This window comes from Chlamydotis macqueenii, chromosome 15 (assembly GCF_036417535.1).
Source record: "Chlamydotis macqueenii isolate bChlMac1 chromosome 15, bChlMac1.mat, whole genome shotgun sequence".
NCBI lineage: Eukaryota > Metazoa > Chordata > Aves > Otidiformes > Otididae > Chlamydotis > Chlamydotis macqueenii.
In genome coordinates this window covers 11,938,258-11,954,683 of record NC_141570.1, presented here as the reverse complement: position 1 = coordinate 11,954,683, position 16,426 = coordinate 11,938,258, and the positions used below count along the sequence as shown (strand labels likewise).

Below are 16,426 nucleotides of genomic sequence, written 5' to 3'. Positions count from 1 at the left end.
AACCCAACCTGCATATTGCAGTTGTCATATGTTGATGCCCAAGTGCAAGTCCAGTGTGTCTGACACAGATGTTTTTATTGAGTGTGGGTCTTAAGTGATGGGACTGAGACTTCAGATTTTAATATCTATGAGAAAAACTGTTAAAGGTAGGTAGAGCAATGAGCAATCCTATTAAAGTCCTATTAAAATTACTCTAGTGGAACACTGATAATGGGAAGCCTTTAATGTACATGAAACTGGTCACAACCGTTATCCCAAATCTGTACTAAGAAATAGAAAATTTGGCTTATACTAAGAAAAAAAAAAAAGGAAAATTGCTGATGTGCAGATCTGGCCAGCAATTTGGACAGTGTTCTGCTGTCCTCTATGAAAAACCCATGAACCTTCTTTCTGTATGATGATAAAAAATGGTTGCAATAGCTCAGGGCCGAACCAGGAGTTACTGACGTGATTTCCCCTAATTGGCATTAGTGAAGCTCTCCTCTCTGCCCCTCTCAAGGGGGTCTGTGGAAATTGGGGTGGGAAGCTAGATCTGCATTTGGGTTCTTTACAGCAGGATACATGGGTGTCTGCCTGTGCCGCGTGGTCTTTCAGCAAGAGGCACTCCACTCTCCAGAGTAGGACACAGAAGCCTAGGGAAGCTTAACAAAAGTCATTTCTTTTCCTCAAGCATGAGTCAGGCAGTGTCACACAAGCTTTGTATTTCTAGTGAGGAGGTGAAAACTGCCTGGCCTTTCTTTTCAGGAATGGGCAAAGAAGTGGGGAATCTGCTGTTGGAGAACTCGCAGCTGCTGGAGACCAAGTAAGGAACTGTTACATGCTCTGAACTGCCTGCCTAGTTATGAGATGTCATATTGACATAGGTCTTGGCCAGAATTCCTGCCTCACAGGGTCTGGCTCATTTATCTAACCGGTTCTCTTGAATACTTCTTGTTCCTTCAGTTGTAGAAGAGGAATTGCAACTTCTGAGCAACTTTCCTAACTGTTTCCTTTCTGCAGGCACTTGAGTGAAGTTTCTGGGCCTGTGCTGGAAGGGTCTGATCCCAACTGAAAGCAATGGCAAGCTTTTCATTAACTTCAGTGGGAATCTAGATATGGGTCTGAGCCTCTCTGAGGATATTGCTGTTTATAAGATTTTATTTGCAAGGTTTGCTATTTGGAAAGGAAATTTTCTTACTATTGAGAAGAGTTTTCAAAGTTCTAATAGTTGATAAAGGAGAAGCAGACAATGTAGTGGACCTATTTTTTGAGAAAGGCTTGCCAACCAGATGCTAAAGCTAAGCAGCCAGGAAGAGGACGGCAAATTACTCCTAGGCTAGTTGAAGAACTTACTATGATAGCAAGCTGCTGACTTTAAAGATTTTAAGATATTTCGGAGCTGATTGAAAATGCGTATTTATATCACCATAGAATAGTTGGGGCTGGAGGGAAGGGAGCATTAAAGGCCATCCAGTCCAACCTCCCTGCAAGGAGCAGGGACATCTCCAGCCAGATCAGGTTGCTCAGAGTCCCGGCCAACACACACAGTTATCCACAATTACAGATAACAGCAGTTATGAAAGGTGTGTTTCAGATCTTCATTCTATTAAAAATAGATTTTAACTTTATGCAGCTGATAGGTTACCCTACACTTACTTTCTACAGTATCCTGCCATCTTCTTAAGGAGATGTTGGTCTGTCAGTCAGGATACAGGACTGGGCAAATCTTGTCCTGACCAATTAACAGGTTGGACTTGATCTTGAAGGTCTTTTCCAACCTTTTTTTCTGTGATTTCTGTGTTCTTCTGCAGCTCCTTCTTCCCAAAATCTGACTTTCCATGAGTTATAGCTGGACTGAATTGTTTAAATACACTCGTTTCAACTCTGCTTGTAGTGCCTGTGACTTTAGTTTCAGGTCTATCTTATGGACAGCTGCTGGTTTTGGGCATTTTTGCTTATTGTCCCTTTCACACCTTTAAGAAATGCTTTGAACGTTGTGAAGAATGATTTGATTGCCAAGGTGGACCAGCTGTCTGGAGAGCAAGAAGTGCTGAAGGGAGAGCTTGAAGCAACAAAGCAGGCCAAAGCCAAAATGGAAACCAGAGTCAAGGAGCTGGAGGAGGAGCTGAAGAGGTGAGTGATTCACACCCTGCCCAAGGGAGCTGGGAGCACAGAAACCCACCTCCTCCCTTGTTTTAGCTCTGTTTCTCTCATGGAGGTTAGTATTGGAATTCAAACGTACCTTACAGAGCACTTCAAGGCTGATGGTAGGTAGCTGAGGTATTTTTAGCATTACGTTGTTTTTATTGGACTGAAATGGATTATTGAACCTTAGAAAACCCGCAGAATTTTCCTCCCCACGACTAGGATTCTGCAGCAGCAACTGCAAATATGGACTCCCTGGAGTGAAGCATTCAGAGTTTCAAGCATTCAGAGTTTCAATTTTCAATTAAAAAAAAAAAAAAAAGATAATTTCAATCCCAGTAGTTTTGAAGGAAACTGCCAAGAACTTGATCCTCACAGCAGCCAAGATGAAAGGAATGGATGCCCATTCATTTAATGAAAGAGCTAATACAGATCACCACAAACAATATTTAAATGCTAGTATTGTTAATTGTTCCATTGTTCATGTTAAGAATGAGAAGAGGAGGCAGAAGTTTTCAAGTCCTATGCAGGCAGCATTTGGAGAGATCCCCTTTCTTATTTTTCACTCAGACTAGAGAAACCGAAGCCTGAATGCCTAGAAAAGCCTGTGACGATTTCACATCCATAAAACTAAAGATGCCCCACGGGGCTCAAAGCAGCACAATTATGTTTTGGCTAGCTGTGCGTTGCACTGTGGTTTCTCAGTTCAGAGGACAGTGTTCAGTTTGCAGCCGGAATCTGGAAAGTTACCTCTGTAATCTGGGCACAGAATCAGCAAGAATAACACAGACTCATCTCTTCGATGTTCAACATGTCTGACATTAAAGTAGTCTCACAAGCGGTGGAAATAGGTCTGGTTTTCTAAAATGCCTTTTTGAGTGTCTAATAATATACTTAATATATTAGACAGTAGAGACATGGACTTTTAACTGGCAAGTGTTTGTTTTTAGGAGATGGAGACAGCATTTTTTTCCAGTGTCTTTGCTCTTAATAAAAGTGCTTGTAATTCAATTGGGACTGCACAACTGTGCCTTGGTATGGAGTTTAAAGAAATTAAAAGCACTCAGATAAGTACTTTAAGTATTTTATTAACACAGATTTGGTGTTTCTTTTTTACCATTATGGCAAACTGTTCTGCACATTAGAGGTTTTTTTTCACTGCATTGCAGAAGAAGCCCAGAAGAACTTAAGCCAGCATTTTCACTGCTGATAATGGCTCAGTTTTCCCATGGTTAAGATCTTATCAAACATTTGAACATAGATTAGGGCTCTGAAATAGAAATTGGCTGGACTGTTCCAGTGGTCAGTTCTTCAATGCTTACTTCAAATGTTCCAAAAAAAATTAGATAAAGTTGGTGAACTGTTCAAAGTAACATGCTGCAAGGAAGAGGGGAAAAATATCAGAGAAATATCTCATAATTTGTATTCTTAGCTCCCAGTTTGAAAACGTTTCCTTGTGATGCATGCAGAGAGACCTTTCCAAAGGTGATTCTCCTCCTAACACCTGAGGGCCAGCCATGGTACCACTTGCTGGTTTGATGCTTTTCTTCCTGTTTCCTAGAGTGAAATCTGAAGCGATTGTTGCCCGACGAGAACCCAAAGAGGAGGTGGAGGATGTAAGCAGCTATCTCTGTACAGAATTGGTATATTACATTACTAAAATGCCTGCGGGGAAAGGGGATTTATATACTTACTCTATATTATTTCATACGCATATGAGACCTGAGATGCAGATTGATCTGCCTTTGTTAACAATGAGGGGCAAAGCTGGTGGACTGCAAGTCGTTGCTGATGAGCATTCCTAATAGACAGATGCAATGAGATTACCTCTTCATATAATTTTCAAACCATAGTTTGGCAAAGACGAGCAGCCAACACAGTGGCAATACTGTGCACGATGTCGTTTCTGCGGAATGGTGCTAGAGCAGTGCTCTGCTCAGCACCTTCTCTGTTTATCTGGTTCTCCCTGATTTTGAATTGCAATCTAGTGTGCAGTGTGGTTTCTCTCAGGGTCTTGTGATAGTCAAGCTTCTCCAGAAGAGCTTGTCTCCATCTTGGCAGGGAAGCTGTAAGCCATGAGGACGTTGTGCAGTGAAATCTGGGTTGTACAGACAGCTTTGCAGCAGTAACTGCCTTATTTTATTAGTCCTGCTATCTCAGTCTTGTGGCATTGTTTGTCTTATTTTTTCTTTTACGTAAGCCAGCGCTGCCTGTTACAGGATACAGGCAGAGAAGGCTCATGGGCTGTTCTTTTATGACAGCTCTTCAGACTATTTTGGCTGAGGTAGAGACTTTTCAACAAAGACCAACTGTAGCCAAAAAAAAACCCAAACAAAACAGCAAACCAAAGCAGTAACAGAGATTTTTCCCTGTACTTGTCCCTCTGCTAGGACAGGAAATTAGGTACACTTCTTTTCAATATTACTGTGTTCTTACTTTGTAAAAGGTATTGGAGAAGGTTCAGATCTAGCCTAATTCTCCTGACTTAACTGGGGTGAATTTGCTCTGTTGGGAATTTAGGTAGATAAGAAAATTTTTGAATTGTGCTTGTGAAATGCTGAAGAGGGCTGGATTTCTTTTAAGTTGGACAGGAGGTCTGTTTTTTAAAATGAAAAAAAAAAGTTTGTAAAATTCATTTATACACTTCTTGTTTTGACTAGTCATTCAGGTTTATTCCAAGTCCAAGGAGGCTGGAGAGGAACTTGGTTAATTTGTGCTATTCCAGCTCTCAGCAGTACTCACCAGCCAAGCTGAGCTTGGGAATTGCCACAGTGTAGGCACAACCCAGTGCCACTTCCTAGTAATGAGTTCCCCAAAACCTTACGATTTCTTTTGGGGCAGATATTTTCCCCAGCTTAGCCATGTTGTTCTCATTTTCCACTCCTCGAAAAAGACAAACGGAATCTCATTCCTATCACCTCCTAACCCAAAGCCGCATGTGCCCTCATTGCACAGCCAAATTGTGTCATCAGAGAGGAAAAGGCCTTTCTTTCATTTCTTGTGCCCTACACCTTTATCAGTGTGTGCTAGCAGAACGCCTCCTTCCTTGTCCTCTTGAGGGGACAGATGGCGTTATGTGGTGTTCCCTGCTGCTTATGACTGGATTTGCTAATAAACTAAAACTTTGTTTTCCAAACTTTCTGGATCAATGGGCCACTGTCAGCTCCCATAATTTCTTGCAGACTATCAAAGCACCTTGCTGGCAGTAGTCGCTGGGTGGGGTTTCAATTTGGTGGAGGTTTAATTGTAATTTCCATGGGTTTGCAGAACCCCCAGAGGTCCATGGGCCATAGTTTGGAGCTCACTTGTCTAGAATTAGCACCTCATACAGGAAAAATGGGGGCAATCAAACAGAACAGGAGGAGAACTAACAAATACGTTTTTCTGTCTCCTGCCTTGCCCTGTACTAACATCAATCCCCTTCCATCTTTTGTTGGCTGAAGCAGTGCTCCTCCCCTCTGCAGGACAACATTCCCATAGCTCAACGCCGACGCTTCACCCGTGTGGAAATGGCCCGGGTTCTGATGGAGCGCAATCAATACAAAGAGAGATTGATGGAGCTCCAGGAGGCTGTCAGGTGGACAGAGATGATCAGGTGAGACAAGGGGTTGGTGAACATGCCTATTTAGGATAGAACCTGGCCACGCTTGGACCTTTTGGTCAATGGAACCTTTACCAAGATACAGGTTGAGAAGTGCTTCCAGTTTTCTAAACTGTAGATACTTCTCTCCTAATAACTAATTCTTTCTCTCTTATTCCTGAACTGGGGCTGCAAATCTCGAGTTGCCATTGTTATTTGGAGAGACTGGGTAGTTGTTTGTCTTACGTGTTTCTTGTGTACTATTTATATGCTAGGAGAAGCTGTAGGCAAGAGACTTGCTTCTAATTAATGAATTCTAAAGGCTGTGGCTTGGCGTGAATATAATGCTGGAGTTTGTAGTTGTCACACGAGTACTGTGGCAATGATAATGTTGCAGGGAGATGATAGAACTTTGAATTTAACACACTTAATTGCACTTCATGTCAACATTGAAACATTAAGTGATTGGGTGTGCTTGCGTGAAAGACCAGAGCATGTCACTTCCTCTGTTGTGTTTTGAAACATCTTAGAATGAATTCTGAAATATAACGTGGTTTCCTTGATGAAAATGGCCTGCTGGTTGGCAGGAACTTTGGTAAGAGATGCTGAAATTAACTTACGTCTGCTGTGTTTGTCCTTAGAGCTTCCCGTGAGCATCCATCCGTCCAGGAGAAGAAGAAATCCACCATTTGGCAGTTGTAAGTTCTTTGGGGGTTTGTACGAAAAAGGGAAGTGTTGCCATTTCTACTTAGGCAGAAACGTAATAGACTCTGACATTAGTGAAACTTCAATTAAAAGCATTGTTAGCTGAACCCTTTTGCCTTCAAGGGTTTCCTTTGTCCTTAGTGAGTTTAAAATCAGATGTGAACATCTGCTTTGGTTTTGTTTTACAAGCTGAAAAAGATTGAGTTCCCTGGAATGGAAACATACATACACTCACAATGAGTTTTAATAAAGGGTTGTTTTCAGAAGGTGTCTGTTTCTGTAAGTTAAAAGCACCTTAAAAGTCCATCGGACTGAGGACTTAGCTCTGTGTTTGAAGTATGGCAGTTTTCATTAAGGGCTTACAGCCCCTGATTGCGTACCTCTTGCTTCCCCTGTTGTGAATCTATGATGTATTGTCTCCCCAGGCACCTCTTCTCATGTTTGTTGGCCTTTTTCTATCCCTAGCTTCAGCCGTCTGTTCAGCTCTTCCTCGAGTCCTCCACCAGCAAAGAGGACTTATCCGTCTGTGAACATCCACTACAAGTCTCCAACAACAGCAGGGTTCAGCCAGCGTCGCAGTCACACCATGTGCCAGATCTCCTCCGGCAGCCGCACCCTGGAGTTCTTCCCTGAAGAGTGAGTTGCGTGCTGTGTGCCAAGCCAGGTCCCCCTGCAGCCCTCCCAAATAGCAGCTTATCTTAAACTCAGTTGGTTTCCGCTTTGAAAAAAGTCTATGTGGTGTTCATACATTTCTGTCTCTTGTGGTTTATCTCCTTGATCTTTCACTCATCACTTGCTGCATGGCTCAGCAAGATGGTTCATCTCGACAGGCACCACTGTAGGCTTGAGTTGGCCTCAGCCCTAGTTCTGCACTCGTGTTTGCAGACAGCATGGTAGAGTGAGGTAGGGCTTTTGTGATAGAGTGTGACAGCAGCATTGGGACAGTGGGGTAGAGTGTCTTGCCCAGCTCTGTGGACAAGGAGTTTAGGTGAAGGGAAAAGTTCTCTCAACAGCAAATTTAACTTACAGTATTTGGTTTTAATCTTAACCATGCTGAAAAAGAGCCTCTAAATGTTGGTACTGCAGAGTCTTCTCCCTATCCTTTATGTCTCTGACATGAAGGGAGGAAACTTCTGTGCTTTACTTGACTTCAAAATGCGTGCGTGCTACCATTCCGAGGTTGTACAGTTTCATATGTGGTATGTTTTTGTGGAAGGACTTTGGAGAATGTGATGGTAAATAGTATAACTTCTGCAATAAGAAGGATTTGTTGGAAAGGTGCTAGATAGAAGAGAGATTGTCTTTGAAAGGGTAAATTTGTATTTTATAGATACCCACTGCCTTTATTTTGTTCTTTCTGTCTGATCACAATATCATAGTCCTTGTGTGGTGTCTGAGCGCTTTTCAGCAGTGCACTAAATGATGTGAGTAAGCACTGTCAGAAGCTGTTTGTTCTCTCATCCTCTCCTCAGCGGAGGAAGCATGTGCAGGGAAGTGTTTTGTTTTAGCAGGGGGTTGTTTTTGTTTTAAGTGTATATGTCATTATGTGTGTAGGGTTTTTTATTTTGGATTAGATTCATACCTTCGAATGATAACTTAAAAACCTATTGAGAGCTGAGACTGATATTCAGATATCCTTTGCTTGTATTAAAACATATCTTAAGAGCACACAGATAGATGTAATGGTTAACCGGGGTAACCAGGGTAACGGTTTTAAAATAGAGGGAGGTAGATTTAGATTAGATATTAGGAAAAATTTTTTTACGCTGAGGGTGGTGGAGCACTGTCCCAGGTTGCCCAGAGAGGTGGTGGAGGCCCCATCCCTGGAAACTTTCCAGGCCAGGTTGGCCGGGGCTCTGAGCAACCTGATCTAGTCAGGGATGTCCCTGCTCCTTGCAGGGGATTGGACTGCATGGGCTTTAAAGATCCCTTCCAACCCAAACTGTTCTATGATTCTATGATTTTTCTTTTAACCTTTGCCGGTGCAAAGCTGGAGCTCTGTTGAAACCAGCAGTTTCAACAGCAATTAGTGCATATTTTTCTTGTCAGCAGATAAAGCTTTAAAATGGATAGAAAAATGAATAGCTGACTCAAAATGCCTTCCTGATGGAGACATTAGATTGGTAAATTGTAACAGCTAAGCAAAAATTGGTGTAATCTCATGGATTCGTAAACCTTATGGAAGGTTGATTCCCTGTTTCTGAAGGGCTCTTGGAGCACTTAAGTGGAGATAACAATGATTTGGCCTGCCACATTGCTCAGGTAACAGGGAGTTAGAGATTTGGGATGCCTGTGTCTGCTTCTTAACAGAGTTTTTCTCTCTCTGATTTCCTGCATCTGTTTTCAAAGATGGATTTGTTTTGCTTTGTATTTTCCCCTCCCTGCTATGGTGACACTCCCTGAACCTTCAGCTTCTGTTTGTAACCACTGTTGCTTCTCCCCTCAGCGACTGTACGTCCTCAGCACGTCGCGAGCAGAAACGGGAGCAGTACCGCCAGGTCCGAGAGCACGTGCGGAATGATGACGGGCGATTGCAGGCCTGCGGCTGGAGCCTCCCTGCCAAGTACAAGCAGGTAGGGACCACTCTCCAGACAGGCTGAGGGGACGTCGTCCCTCTCAGTGAAACCAGTGAAGACCTAATTCTCCCACTGGTAACTTTAGCCTTAGTCCTTAAATATTTCCTTTAGAGGTATCATATGTGTATTTTATTTGTATGGTAATTGTGGGCATGGAGTAAATTAATCTTTTCTGTATCTCCACCAAAGTCAATGGAAGGGGCATTCCTCTGCATGAAAGTGCTGAAAGAACCTATCCTAAACCAAAATTAATTCATCTTCTTTGTCCAGAGCCCAGTATTTGTTTTTATTTCCTTTGTTATTATAATTGGGTTTGAACATTAGGTATTTCATTTGTACTCTGAGAACTTTACCAATTGCTTAGTATAAAAGCCAAATGCAGTGCAATTTGCTCCCCCTTCTACCCAGCAGTGACACAAAATCAAATGTCATCAGCCTCATTTGTTGGCCTATGACACATTTAACTGGTCAAAGACCACTTGAAAGGAAGGAGTCTTGAGGGTGGCTTGAAAGTGGATGAGTTTCAGATCATGGTGGAAGGAAAGGCCAGTGTTCTGACTTCTTTGCAGGAGGGATCTGTTAAGGAGCCTTTCTCTGTCAGCAATGCAGCGCATAGCCTCTGTTGACCATAACTGGAGCACTGTATCATGGTGAGAGAGGCAGTCTCTCGGGTAGGCTGCTCCCATCCCTGTAGGGACTCTGTTTCCTACAAGATGTGAGATGAAGCCTCAGCAGCACCTACCTCTGAGGCTAATAAGTGTGGTTCTGCCATATGGGTTACATGTCTCTTACCATAGCCTAGTGTTTACATCTTTGTATTGTCTTTTTCATCTTTTCTTCCCCCACAGCTGAGTCCTAATGGTGGTCAGGAAGACACTCGCATGAAAAACGTCCCCGTGCCTGTATATTGTCGCCCACTAGTAGAGAAGGACCCAACCATGAAGGTATGTTTTCTCTGTCTACCACTCCAGTCCAGAAAGGGGACATGGAATAAGCAAAGAATTTGGTCATTAAATAGGCAATTTTTGCAACAATTTGTATTTTTTTTTTTACATTATACATTCCAAATTCTATCTTCCGCTTCCTTTTTGTGAGTGGTGGTTTCTAGTGTATGTAGGGAAAAGTGCCTCTCTCTGTAAGGACATAATTCTCAGCTGATTCTGTTTGCCAGGTCCCATGCTTCTGTCTTATATCTTATGCTTTTTTGAGACAACTCTCACATAATATCAGCAACATTTTATGTTTGTAAGGCTTTTTCTAAGACTCCTTAGGGTATACTACAAAACAATATAAAATTTCAGGGAAAAGAGCAGGTGAAAGTAAAAATGCATTTCATCAGTTGTTTTTAGAGGAGTCCACTGTTGCCAAGGGTTCACTGATAACAGGCTGAAATTATCTAGAGCAGGTTTTTGTGAAGCTTTGCCTGTCAATACTAGGATATTTTGAGTAGATTTGCAGTTGAGAATAGATGGTCACCTCTCTACTGGTAGCACATTTATCTGCTATAACTAGTTGTTTTGAAATAGGCAGTTCGCCATTAACTTCATTCAGAGCTGATTTTAGATGTCATTCTGGTGTTTAAGTTGTTAGAAAATTCTTACACTATTATTTCTAGAAGGTTGGTGTGATCTTTGCATAATGTTCTGTTCAGCATCTTTCCTTTATAATTTTGGATAAATCAAATATTTGTTTCTGTAGTCCTGTTCCCAGCATTCTCCTAAAAAACTACCTGGAAATAGCTCACAGGAGGTTAGCTAGATTTGATTTCAGAAAATATGCAGTGTGCTTCTTTCACTCTACAATTGTTACGTAGGGAGCCAAAGCAGCAGGTTTTTTTTTTTCCTTTTCCTTTTTTTGTAGGAGGAGACACTTCTTTTTTTGCTGTATTAGATCTTTAAATACCTCTCTAAGATCAGATGAACACTGATTTTTGGGCAAAGGAGTGTGTGAGAAAGCAGAAGAGTGCAAGGAGTGGGAGAGAGGCTGGGGAACAGGAGTGCACTGAGTGTGTGTCCCTCAGACAAGCAGTCACTGTCAGTTTTGGTTGAGCAGTCCTTCTTATTGTACCCCGAGCTAGTAACATCTGCCGTGTCCTGCTTGCTTTGCAGGACTTGGGAACCCCAGAGTCAGAAAAACACGAGGACATTTCAGAAGCCGGTTTCCAGTTATGCGCTTGATTTATTATCCTTATTTTCTTTGAATCTCTTACATTTGTTAAAAAAACAGTGATTTTTTTCCTAGGTTACAGAGAACCTTTATCTTGCCTCCATCCAATCTATCTTCTAGTAGAAATCCTCAAGATCTGTTGTTTCCAACTAAATATTTTAGGTGTTTCACATGTATCTGCAGTTCTGTACAAAAGTGCCTGAATTTAAAGAGACCCCGGAGCCTCCAGAATTGTTAGTTTAAGATTCCTGTTTCTGTTACAGCTGTGGTGTGCAGCTGGAGTCAATCTCACAGGATGGAGACCTTTGGAGCAGGAATCTGGGAATGGGCAGAAACTGGATCCTGGACGTGATCCCCTCACCTGTGATAGGGAAGTGGAAGGCGAGAACAACAAAAGTAACCATACATCTCCCGAAAAGAAAAAGGTCAGAAAAGAAAATCGATTTTTCTTTCCTCTAGTGTTTTTTCTCATTCTGTCTCTGACATGCCCTCTCTCTCAGTGCTGTTGTGCTATGTCATGTAGTGCTCTAATGTGCACTTCTGAGGCATTGTCTTGTGGGGCAGGGCTGTGGTGTTCTGGCTCTTCAGTAACTTTCTGTGTGATTTGGGTAAAATCATCCAGGATAAAATTTTCCAACTTCTGCTTTTGAAACACTTAGAATTTTGAAAAAAACACCTCCTAGTAAGTGTAATTAAGTGCTTGATGAGGTTACTAGGAAGATTATGGAGTCCTCATCACTATAAATTAAAAAAAAAAAATAATCAGGCAAAGCTTTGTTACAAAGAACGTAGACATATCAGTCCATGAGTACATTGGTTCAGAAGATTTATTCCAGCTCTGGTTTTTAATAGTCTTAAGTGGGTTTTTTTGTTAAGAACCAAGCTGTAATTTGCAGATAATAATACAATGTTTTATCCTTTCTGGTTTGTGGGGTTTCTTCCCCCAGCTGTCTCACACTGCTGTCGAGTAGTCTTTTGAGATCAGCTTGCTTAAGCTGGTAGGTTGAGTGCATCCCAGCTCCGTGGTATTCTCTGTAGAGCGAACGTTCAGACATCTCAGAACAGAAATTGATGGCCAAACTCCTCTTGCTCTAGGGAGCCGGATAGACTCTTTGGCCAGTGCTCCAGATACTAGTGCGGCAGCCTGAATGACATTTGCATAGCTCATATGGTTTATTTGCATCGACTAGGAAGAGACTTGGCTCTTTGAAGCTGGCATTTTGGTATTTGCACGTGTAAATGTTACCAAGCACTAACATGCTCAGTCTGATCTGAGAGGAGGACTGATTCTGCCCATGTGTTTGCTCTCCTGAAGGCAAAGGAGATCCATGAAATGGATGCCACGTCCAGTCGTGTCTGGATCCTCACTAGTACGCTGTCAACAAGTAAAGTTGTAATTATTGATGCCAATCAGCCTGGCACAGTGGTAGACCAGTTCACTGTCTGCAATGCTCATGTGCTCTGCATCTCCAGCATCCCTGGTAAGTGGGAGCCAGGCACTGGCTATGATCTGCACAGACTCACCTGCTCCACTGAGGAGCGACAAATGTGGCGTCCTCACTTCAGAACTAATCCTTCAACCCTGCTGCATTCTGTAATTGTCCCTCAAAAACAAAACTCAGATCTTGCCTTCTTGTAGGACCTTTCTGTGGAGATCCCTCTCTGTTGAACATTTAGTAAATTGTTCCTTTGGCACAGAAAGAATGGTTCCTGGGAGCAAGAGTGAGCCTTGCCCAGGTTTGGGAGGGCAAGGATGTTGGTGCTAAGGATGAGGGATTCGCTGTGATGTTGGCTGATGCTGTTGTGCCCCAGGGTAGTGAACCCTGAGGGTCAGCATCTTCCATCCGTGTGGTTGCCTCAGGAGTACTGTTACATTTAAATTAGCAGCAACAGCTAGATTTATGGGAGAATCTGTTCTTTGCCCTTCAGCGGCCAGTGAGAGCGATTATCCTCCAGGCGAGATCTTTCTGGAGGGAGATGTAAATCCTGAAGAGTCGTCTGGAACAGATGGTGTCTTGGCAGGAATCACTCTGGTGGGCTGTGCGACTCGCTGCAATGTGCCACGAAGCAACTGTTCTTCACGTGGTGACACACCTGTGCTGGACAAGGGACAGAGTGAGTTTTGGGACATAAAACTTAATGCTAGCCCAATTATAGCTAGTCCCATATGAGCTTACGGTCTTACAGCTGTGTCCTCCTGTCCCTGCGTTGACTACTTCAGAGGCCTCAATCATTTCCTAATGCAGTACGGGAAGACCAAAGGCCCTTTTGGTACATTTATCTTCTAAGACCTAGTTTTCTGAGTGATCAACATCCTGCAGCCTGGTTGCGGGGGTGATGTAGTAGAGTGTTTTGGACAGGTGTGTTTGCCCTGGTACAATTGCTTCTGTTCTCATTGCTTTGTCCTCTGAACCAAGTCTTCTTGTGAAGTCAAACCGATGTGAAAACTGTAATGATGCCCTTGCTGACTCCATGTTGCAGTGTGCAGCCCTGTAGGACTTCTGATGTTTTGCTAGTCACAGATTGTTCCTCACTCTAAAATAGCCTCTGTTTCCCATCCAAACAGAAAACACTAGATGAGCTGCTGTCTGTGGTGCAGGCTCAGGGCTTGATTGACTTTGGCAACGAAGGATAAATTTAAAAAATTGAATTCTGTATAGCTTACTTACCAGCTCATTCTCCAGTATGTCTCACACTGTCCCTTGTCTTTTAGGTGAGGTGGCCTCTCTCTGCAATGGGAAGATCAACCAGTCCCAGTCTACTGAGGAGGCAACAGAGGCTATGGAGGTACCAGAGAACGGTACAAGTGAGGCAGAGCCTGCTCAGGCCCGGCCTGGGCCCCTTACGGAGCACGTGTTTACAGATCCAGTCCCTGCACAGGCACCTCTTAGGCAGAATGGGTAGGTGTTCTGGGGCCAAAGTACCAGGTCAGTTATTTATCAGCTCTGTTTTCATAAGCTTTTTGGTATGAGAACCAGCCTGATGGTCTGACAAAGTGTCAAACTTCTTTTGGTTTTGTGCCCAAATAGTGCCCGGATATGGATGGGATGATAGAGAGATAAAGAAATGAGATTAAAATAAACATGGTTCAGCCTGCAGCAGACTGTGTCAGCTGTTTAAGTACAAATATTTGATCTCTCAATATGAATAACCTGCTGTTAAGACAGATCTTCTGAAGATCTCCTCTCCTTGGAGAGCAAGGAGGTGGTTGGTGACAGCCAACATGGCTTCACGAAGAGCAGATCGTGCCTGATTAAGTTCCATATATTTTATGTACTTGCTATTTGTTTTGGCAGGAAAAAAAACCAAAAACCTTGCAAATTGCAGATTCAGGAGTCAAGAAGTCAAAAAACACTGGAGAGAAGGAAGCGCTTTGTGTATACAAGTCCCTTTTTGTGCTTGTGAATGCCAGACTGTGAGTGCATGGGCATTCTGTGCATTGCTGCTAATAAAAGCCTCTAACAGTGTTCTTCTGCCACTTCAGGGAGAATGGGCAGCCGAAGACAGAGTCAGGAGTCAGCCTGCCAGATCAGGAGTTGAATGGGGATCCTGCTGGGACTTGCACCAGTGCTGCCCCCACCATGTGGCTGGGAGCACAGAATGGCTGGTAAGGTTTCCCTTGGGCTGGAAGATTTCTCTGTAACGTCCATTCTCCTCTGGGCTCCATTTTTCACGTCCTCACACTTGAGTTCTCTTCTTGTTTCTGGAGTAGGTTTTCATTGCTCTTTGTTCTGAGCCCTCAGCTCATCATAGGCACATGGATTTAACCTCGCTTTCTTACCTAAGCTTCACCTTTCCTACCAGAAAAAAGACTCAAGCCTGGTCAAGCTGAAGGTGTGGGGCCTTCCGGCTAACCCTCCCCGATCTGTCCTTTCTTACAGGCTTTATGTGCACTCAGCTGTATCCAACTGGAAGAAGTGTCTACACTCGATAAAGCTGAAGGACTCTGTACTGAGTCTAGTGTAAGTGTGCATGCCAAGGGACACAGAAGGAGAAGGTTCAGTGCCTAAGTGGTATTTTAGATGATGATACCAGCTCTTTGTCAGGCATCTTTTTCTTTGCTTTTTTAAGTGCATTTGTTTGTGAGGAAAGTTTCCGAAGGGTTTTGTTACTGAGCCATTTTCCTGCTCAGCTGCAGACCTGACCCAATTCAGTGAATAAGGTACTAAATGAGATTAGCAGTATCAGGTGGAAATATGTGGGGAGGAGAAAGGCAAAATTTCACTGGGGTTTAAATTGGGTGGAATTTGTTGAAATTTATGGAGTTTGTAGTGTAAAGGGGAAGTAAACCTCAACAGGAAATTTATGGATTATCTTGCAACAACAAAGGTAAGAGGTATGACCCTCAGCCCTTGCAGGATGTTCCTGGAAGTGCTCAACTGAGTGGGAATTGTAGAGAGAATGTAAAGATGATCTGTGTGGATGTCAGAAAGGATTTGTTAGTCTCTTACTTTTCTGTTATTTCAGGCATGTGAAGGGGAGGGTTCTTGTTGCTCTGGCAGATGGAACACTAGCCATATTCCACCGGGGAGAAGGTGAGAATCAACATAATAAGAGAAAACCAAACTTGACCGAAAGTGTAGCAATGGATTAAATGCTGTTCTGAATTGAAAAGGGAAGGTGCTGGTTTGCCAGAGTACAAACATATGGTTAAAATGCATAGCTATTATATAAATGTAGTTCTTACCCTAAAATGTCTAAGGCATACTTTGACACCATTTTCTGAGCTTTTCTGTACAAAACATGCGTATGCGCTGTGTAGCACATGCGAGGTAAACGCCATGCTTTTAGGAATACATCTGCTGTGCAGTTGTTTGAGGCATGCTTGGTAAGTGTGATATGCTTGGACGATACTGGTGTTACTGTGCATTCACAAATCCCCTGCAACAGGGAGCCCCGTGCAGCTCAGGCCGTACCTGAGCAGATCATCTTTGCAGTTGCGAATAGGCCTACTGCTTCGCAGAAAAGTTGGACTCTGTGTAAGTAGTGGAATCGATCACTGCATACACAGCAGGCAGAGCTGGGATTCTGTGGAAGTCTGGAAATCCCAGACAAATGGAGCCTTTGCATTGCACTTGGTCGGTTTTTCTTGTTGCGAAAAAGATTTCTGAGTAATCTGACGTGCCTTAATCTTGTCACTTCAAGATATTTTTTGTATTCTGTATTTCTTGTCCTCTTCACTGTTGTAGGTTTTGTTTCCTTATGACTGGAGCAATTCCTGAGCTGTGTTCATACCTGAAAGCACATGGGAATTTGCTAACCGTAACTCATGTTT

General features: G+C 43.0%; 1 protein-coding gene across 27 annotated transcripts in view; it reads left to right on the top strand.

The window, feature by feature from the left end:
- The window catches only part of MAPK8IP3 (mitogen-activated protein kinase 8 interacting protein 3), an 80,418-nt gene that overhangs the window by 55,232 nt on the left and 8,760 nt on the right, over positions 1-16,426 (top strand). For 13 of the 27 annotated variants that reach the window (XM_086759366.1, XM_086759354.1, XM_086759365.1 and 10 more), the window contains 15 exons: positions 745-802; positions 1,960-2,112; positions 3,686-3,767; positions 5,568-5,719; positions 6,346-6,402; positions 6,875-7,045; positions 8,856-8,982; positions 9,834-9,929; positions 11,415-11,576; positions 12,467-12,632; positions 13,081-13,266; positions 13,865-14,051; positions 14,636-14,758; positions 15,033-15,113; positions 15,619-15,686. In XM_086759366.1, coding sequence (XP_086615492.1) covers positions 745-802; positions 1,960-2,112; positions 3,686-3,767; positions 5,568-5,719; positions 6,346-6,402; positions 6,875-7,045; positions 8,856-8,982; positions 9,834-9,929; positions 11,415-11,576; positions 12,467-12,632; positions 13,081-13,266; positions 13,865-14,051; positions 14,636-14,758; positions 15,033-15,113; positions 15,619-15,686 — 1,869 coding nt within the window. The remainder of the gene's footprint in view (positions 1-744; positions 803-1,959; positions 2,113-3,685; positions 3,768-5,567; positions 5,720-6,345; positions 6,403-6,874; positions 7,046-8,855; positions 8,983-9,833; positions 9,930-11,414; positions 11,577-12,466; positions 12,633-13,080; positions 13,267-13,864; positions 14,052-14,635; positions 14,759-15,032; positions 15,114-15,618; positions 15,687-16,426) is intronic. The other 14 variants (XM_086759375.1, XM_086759359.1, XM_086759367.1 and 11 more) reach the window with 4 other exon arrangements.